This window comes from Poecilia formosa, unplaced genomic scaffold (assembly GCF_000485575.1).
Source record: "Poecilia formosa unplaced genomic scaffold, Poecilia_formosa-5.1.2 Scaffold473, whole genome shotgun sequence".
Lineage (NCBI taxonomy): Eukaryota > Metazoa > Chordata > Actinopteri > Cyprinodontiformes > Poeciliidae > Poecilia > Poecilia formosa.
The window spans coordinates 246550-253332 of record NW_006800412.1 but is presented as its reverse complement, the minus strand read 5'-3'; the positions used below and the strand labels follow the sequence as shown (position 1 = coordinate 253332).

Sequence of the window (6783 nt, the reverse complement as noted above, 5' to 3'; positions counted from 1 at the left end):
TAGCTAAAGATGACTAGCTAATGTTAGCTAAAGATGACGAGCTAATATCAATACAGAACCTTAAGCTTGTTAACTAGTAGCCTGTAGGCTGCTGGTGTTGTTTGTGTTCAGCTACGATTCATTTTGCCCCCAAAAAGTTGATTCCCCCCCTGTACGTCTGGAGCCGGGGCTGAGTATAACAGGGAGTCTCTAAGAACCCCCCGCCCCTTCGCTCACACACATCGCTCAACCAGACAGCTATTTGTAAGCCACAGGGGGGCCCAGAAATAGTTTGGAAACCACTGGTCTACAGTATCGGATAATTCAGAAATATTTATATTTTGTAAATAGTCTGCTATTTTACTCTCATCACAGCAAGTGTCAGTGTCTCGGTATAAAACCTTGTAAAATTCTGCAAACGTTTCAGGAATATCTTTAGGTTTTAGGATGGATTTATTGCCCGATTTCAGCTTTTGAACTACATTTGGGAACTGTTGTTTTTTAAGTCGGAAGGCCAAAAGTCTGCTCGCTCCATTTCCATTTTCATAATACTGCTGCTTGGCAAAACGAAGGTTACCCTCAATCTTTTCTGATAGTAAGTCTTGGAGCGCTCTGCGTGTTGCACTCAAATCATTCAGAATCCTGGATGCTCCAGTCTTTTTATGTTGAAGATCCAGATCCCGAATTTTATCTTCTAAATATTTCTGTTTGGCTGCCTTTGTCTCTTTTTTCCTGTTGTGTGAGAGATGATGCTAGCTCTTAAATAGGCCTTTGCACAGTCCCACAACATGATAGGAGATGTTTCAGGGGTATTGTTTACATTTAAACAATTTTTGAGGTCTGATTTAACAAAAGCAATAAATTCCTTGTTATTAAGAAGAGAGGTATTAATTAAACGATGGTGTCAATCCTATATTCCACTTGAGAGTAACGTGTGCGTGGTCAGAGATTGTGATGGGCAATATTGTAATATCCTCGATTCTGTGTAGCTCGGCCTTAGCAGTAATAACGTAATCTATTCATGAGTAAGACGCATGTCGGTTTGAGTACAATGTAAAATTTCTTTCCTTTGGGAATTTGGACCGCCACACGTCCACTAATCCAGCTTCCACAGACATATTTGTAAGTATNGAACGAGGTCACGGATACAAAATGAGCAGTCAAAATGAGTTTTCTCATGTCTGGGCTCTCCCTTAGAGAGAGAAGCTCAGTCATCTGGGAGGGAGTCAGAGTAGAGCGGCTGCTCCTTCACATCGAGAGGAGCCAGTAGAGGCGGCTCGGGCGTCTGGTCAGGATGCCTCCTGGTGAGGAGTTCACGTCCCACCGGAAGGAGGCCCAGAGGAAGACCCAGGACACACTGGAGGGACGATGTTCCACTGCTGGGAACGCCTTGGGATTCCCCTGGAGGGGCTGGAGCAGGAGGCTGGGAGAGGGAAGTCTGGGCCTCCTACTGAGGCTGCTGACCCCACGACCCGATCCCGGATAAGAGGAAGAAGATGGATGGATGGATAAAAAACACATTAACATGAATCCAACATGGCCGCCTTCACCCAGAGCAGTTCTAATCCAGGTTCTACCTGCACCTCTGCGTCCTGTGGTTCCGTTGGTTCTGATGGTTCTGCTGGTTCTCCAGGTTCTATCTGTTCCTGTGCGCCGTGTGTAACAGAGGAAGTGAGTACGTGCGCCGCCTGTCTCTGCGCTGGGTGGACGTCGTCCACTTGGCGCTCTACAACCTGTCCATCAGCAGCAAGAAGAAATACTTTGAGCTGGATGAGATTCTGGCCTTCGTCTCCACTAACTGGGACCATCTGCAGCTGGGAAAGGTAACGGAACCGCCAGACCTGGTTCCGACCCAGATGGACCGGCCCTGACCCCTCCTGTCTCTGTCTGTGTCCTCAGCTGTCCAACAGTCCTCCAGCAGAAAGGGGGCAGCACCTGCTGGACGCCCTCAACAAATACAAGAGCAAGTAAGCAGCTGGGTCCGAGTGTTCCTGTGTCCAGAACCGGGACATCTCCTGTTTTGGGCCTGGTTCTAGTCCTCTGGTGGGTTGGACTCTGAGACGTGTAGACGTTTGTCTCCAGGTTTCTGTGTGGGAAGGAGATGAAGAAGAGAAAATGCATCTTCTGCCTGAGGACCCGCGTCCCCCCCAGCCCCCCCTCCAAGCTGTTTCCTGAGCGCGCTCAGAGCGACGCTGGGCGGGGCTCCAAGAAGCCCGCTGCCAGGTGAGTTCTGCTGTCCCCAGGTGTCCCCCAGGTCCAGAAGGTTCTGCAGGAATCCAGGGATGCCCCGGATTCCTGGGTCGGGTCCTGAGGACCAAAACCCGGCTGGTTTCTTGTTGTTGGTTCTGAAACCAACAACAAGAAAAGTCTGGTTCCGGTCATGTCAAAAGTGCTGGAGAAAATGATTCTGGAACAACTACTACTGCATTTAGACAGTAACAATCTTCAGTTTGGTTTCAGACGGCAGCATTGCACAGAGACCGCTGTAGGTTTGCTGCTTGAAAAGGTTAAACAATCACTTGACAAGGGACAAATTACTGGTGCAGTTTTTCTTGATTTGAAAAAGGCCTTTGATACGGTGAATCACAATTTACTGATCTCAAGGCTTTCATCATTTAATTTCTCAGAACGGTCATTGTCTTGGTTTAAATCATATTTGGAAGATCGTGGACAGTGTGTTGTCATTAATAACAGTAAATCTTAACAGGGATTCCACAAGGAACCATCTTAGGTTCAGTCCTTTTCAGTTTGTACGTTAACAGTCTTCCTGAAATTTGTCCTGAAGTCAATCTGCAAATGTTTGCTGATGACACCGTTGTTTACACATCGGACCAAACGGTATTGTTGTTAGTGAAAAACTTCACAACAGTCTGCAGAGATTATCAACATGGCTGAAGGATTCTTGCTTAACTCTCAATACAAAGGAAACAAAGTGATTTGCTATTCAGTCAAGAAAACATCATTACAGTCCTTGAACATTCAGATCAATGGGATCCTATTGAACAATATCACAAGAGAAATATTTAGGAATAATTCTGGATGCTCAGTTAAATTTTAGGAGCCATGTTGATACAATCTGCAAAACTGTTGGATCAAATATAAATTGTTTTAAAGTTATTAGACATTGTTTGACACTTCACTGTGCAGAGACGTTTTTGAACTCACTGATCCTCATTTTACCTGCGGAGCTCCTGTCTGGGCTCAGACTGGGCTTTATATCAAAAGCCGATTAGATTCCATCACCGTCACATTTTAGCTAAATTTGGCATTTTGGATTTTACAAATTTTCTAAATTATAATGTATTAAAATTGATTTTTAAGTGTTTAAATGGACTTGCACCTACACCACAGAGACTGCAGGGCAACAGCAGATCTACCAGAGCGGCTTTGGATGGAAGTTGTAAGGTTCCCTTTCGAAGAACCATTTTGCTCAAAGTGCTCTGTCAGTGAGAGGATCTGCAGTTTGGACTCACTTCCTGTTCATTTAAAGTCTGTAACCAGTTTTAATATGTTCAAAACTCAAACAAAACTCTGTTTATGTCAAAAACAGACCTGTACCCATTTTTGATGTTTTACATTTTTCTGTTTGTATACATCATGTTGTGCTATTTTAAATGATTAAAACTTCAATTTTTAGTTATTTTTTAAAAAGCCCAACTAGGGACAAGTGCTGCGAATTAGCTGTTGCTGTTGCACCACGATGCTAACATGGGATGATGNTCCACTAATCCAGCTTCCACAGGCATATTTGTAAGTATTTTACCCATCTTTGATATGGGGGTCTGAGAGGCTGGTTGCCTATCTAGATTTGACATTACGCAATTAAAATCCCCCCAACAATCACTAGGCTGGATCTGTACTCTGCAATCATATTGAAAACTGACTTAATAAACCCTGGAGCATCTTTATTAGGAGCATACACATTTATAAAGGACACTGCTGTTCCATCAATTATCCCTTCTATAGAAATCTACCCTCCCTGTCTTTATGTACTAACGTTTCAGGATGCTGAACACTAAGACAATGAAATAAAATAAAAATACTAATGCTTTGCTGTACAATATTTTCAAAACTAAGATTCAAATGTTCCATTTTTTAGATGTAATAAGATCCTCGGAGAACAAAAGGATCAAAACGCTGAAAACACAAGTGTGCATTGCTAGCATAATGCAAGTAGTGGGTTTAAGTCCCTAGCCACTATAGAAAGCAGCAGCAAACACAACCCAAAGAGAATTGGATGTGTAGAAAAACAACAAAAAGGAGAACAATTAAGAGTGTGGAAGTTCAGGCTCCTGTGGGTGAGAATAAGTATGGCTACTATAACCACAACATAACATAAATACAATACTACGTGAAGCAGATCTAATTATGACTTCATAATGTAACAAGGTTGGAAGTGACAGTGTTAGGCACCTTTCAACGAAACGTAAAAGTTTAGAAAAGTAATATTGTCGAACATGCTCACATTTAGCTTTTGAGCAACTTAAGACACAATATTTCAGAGTTGAGATCTACTGATCCTAGATGTGCCATATTAGCATTTGCGGCTTCGCTTACGTTTCAGTTCCAGTTATTGCAGCGGGGGTGGCTTCCTTATGTAGTCCATGGCCTTCACAGGGGGACTCTGCAATGGACACTGTGGGCAATTCTCTTGGATTGGCAGACCGAGGTGGTGGTGTGAAGCGGCCGGGATGAGGATCAGTGCCTCCGAAACCGAGGCCATGGTCTAGAGCAGGGGTGGGCAATCCTGGTCCTGGAGGGTCGGTGTCCTGCAGCTCTTAAATCTCTCCCTGGTCCAACACACTTGAATCCAGCAGCTGAATCTCCTCCTCAGAGCAGTCAGGTTCTCCAGAGTCCTGCTAACGACCTCATTATTTGACTCAGGTGTGTTGAAGTAGAGACACATCTAAAAGTTGCAGGAGACCGGCCCTCCAGGCCTGGAGCTGCTCACCCCTGGTCTAGAGCCAGAAAAGGATAGAGTGCCTCTCCGGGTCGGGGAAAACATCCTACCCTACGTGGAGGAGTTTAAGTATTTTGGGATTTTGGTCACAAATGAGGGGAAAAATGGAGCGGGAGATCGACAGGTGGATCGGTGCAGCGTCTGCAGTGAAGCGGGCGCTGAACCGGTCTGTCATGGTGAAGAGAGCTTAGCCAAAAAGCAAAGTTCTCGATTTACCAGTTGATCTACGTTTCTACCCAAAGCTCACGATCACGAGCTCTGGGTCATGACCAAAGGAACGAGGTCACGGATACAAAATGAGCAGTCAAAATGAGTTTTCTCATGTCTGGGCTCTCCCTTAGAGAGAGAAGCTCAGTCATCTGGGAGGGAGTCAGAGTAGAGCGGCTGCTCCTTCACATCGAGAGGAGCCAGTAGAGGCGGCTCGGGCGTCTGGTCAGGATGCCTCCTGGTGAGGAGTTCACGTCCCACCGGAAGGAGGCCCAGAGGAAGACCCAGGACACACTGGAGGGACGATGTTCCACTGCTGGGAACGCCTTGGGATTCCCCTGGAGGGGCTGGAGCAGGAGGCTGGGAGAGGGAAGTCTGGGCCTCCTACTGAGGCTGCTGACCCCACGACCCGATCCCGGATAAGAGGAAGAAGATGGATGGATGGATAAAAAACACATTAACATGAATCCAACATGGCCGCCTTCACCCAGAGCAGTTCTAATCCAGGTTCTACCTGCACCTCTGCGTCCTGTGGTTCCGTTGGTTCTGATGGTTCTGCTGGTTCTCCAGGTTCTATCTGTTCCTGTGCGCCGTGTGTAACAGAGGAAGTGAGTACGTGCGCCGCCTGTCTCTGCGCTGGGTGGACGTCGTCCACTTGGCGCTCTACAACCTGTCCATCAGCAGCAAGAAGAAATACTTTGAGCTGGATGAGATTCTGGCCTTCGTCTCCACTAACTGGGACCATCTGCAGCTGGGAAAGGTAACGGAACCGCCAGACCTGGTTCCGACCCAGATGGACCGGCCCTGACCCCTCCTGTCTCTGTCTGTGTCCTCAGCTGTCCAACAGTCCTCCAGCAGAAAGGGGGCAGCACCTGCTGGACGCCCTCAACAAATACAAGAGCAAGTAAGCAGCTGGGTCCGAGTGTTCCTGTGTCCAGAACCGGGACATCTCCTGTTTTGGGCCTGGTTCTAGACGCGTGTCCTCTGGTGGGTTGGACTCTGAGACGTGTAGACGTTTGTCTCCAGGTTTCTGTGTGGGAAGGAGATGAAGAAGAGAAAATGCATCTTCTGCCTGAGGACCCGCGTCCCCCCCAGCCCCCCCTCCAAGCTGTTTCCTGAGCGCGCTCAGAGCGACGCTGGGCGGGGCTCCAAGAAGCCCGCTGCCAGGTGAGTTCTGCTGTCCCCAGGTGTCCCCCAGGTCCAGAAGGTTCTGCAGGAATCCAGGGATGCCCCGGATTCCTGGGTCGGGTCCTGAGGACCAAAACCCGGCTGGTTTCTTGTTGTTGGTTCTGAAACCAACAACAAGAAAAGTCTGGTTCCGGTCATGTCAAAAGTGCTGGAGAAAATGATTCTGGAACAACTACTACTGCATTTAGACAGTAACAATCTTCAGTTTGGTTTCAGACGGCAGCATTGCACAGAGACTGCTGTAGGTTTGCTGCTTGAAAAGGTTAAACAATCACTTGACAAGGGACAAATTACTGGTGCAGTTTTTCTTGATTTGAAAAAGGCCTTTGATACGGTGAATCACAATTTACTGATCTCAAGGCTTTCATCATTTAATTTCTCAGAACGGTCATTGTCTTGGTTTAAATCATGTTTGGAAGATCGTGAACAATGTGTTGTCATTAATAACA

General features: G+C 46.6%; 1 protein-coding gene and 1 long non-coding RNA gene across 2 annotated transcripts in view; both read left to right on the top strand.

The window, feature by feature from the left end:
• Positions 1–6783, top strand: part of phf19 (PHD finger protein 19) — a 19004-nt gene that overhangs the window by 5567 nt on the left and 6654 nt on the right. The window contains 3 exon segments of the mRNA XM_007578286.2: positions 1613–1802; positions 1879–1946; positions 2062–2242. Of these exon segments, the coding sequence (XP_007578348.1) occupies positions 1613–1802; positions 1879–1946; positions 2062–2242 (439 nt within the window).
• LOC107833870 (uncharacterized) lies at positions 5103–6447 on the top strand. Its single transcript, XR_001659646.1, has 3 exons — positions 5103–5906; positions 5983–6050; positions 6173–6447. It is a non-coding gene; the product is annotated as an uncharacterized LOC107833870 (long non-coding RNA).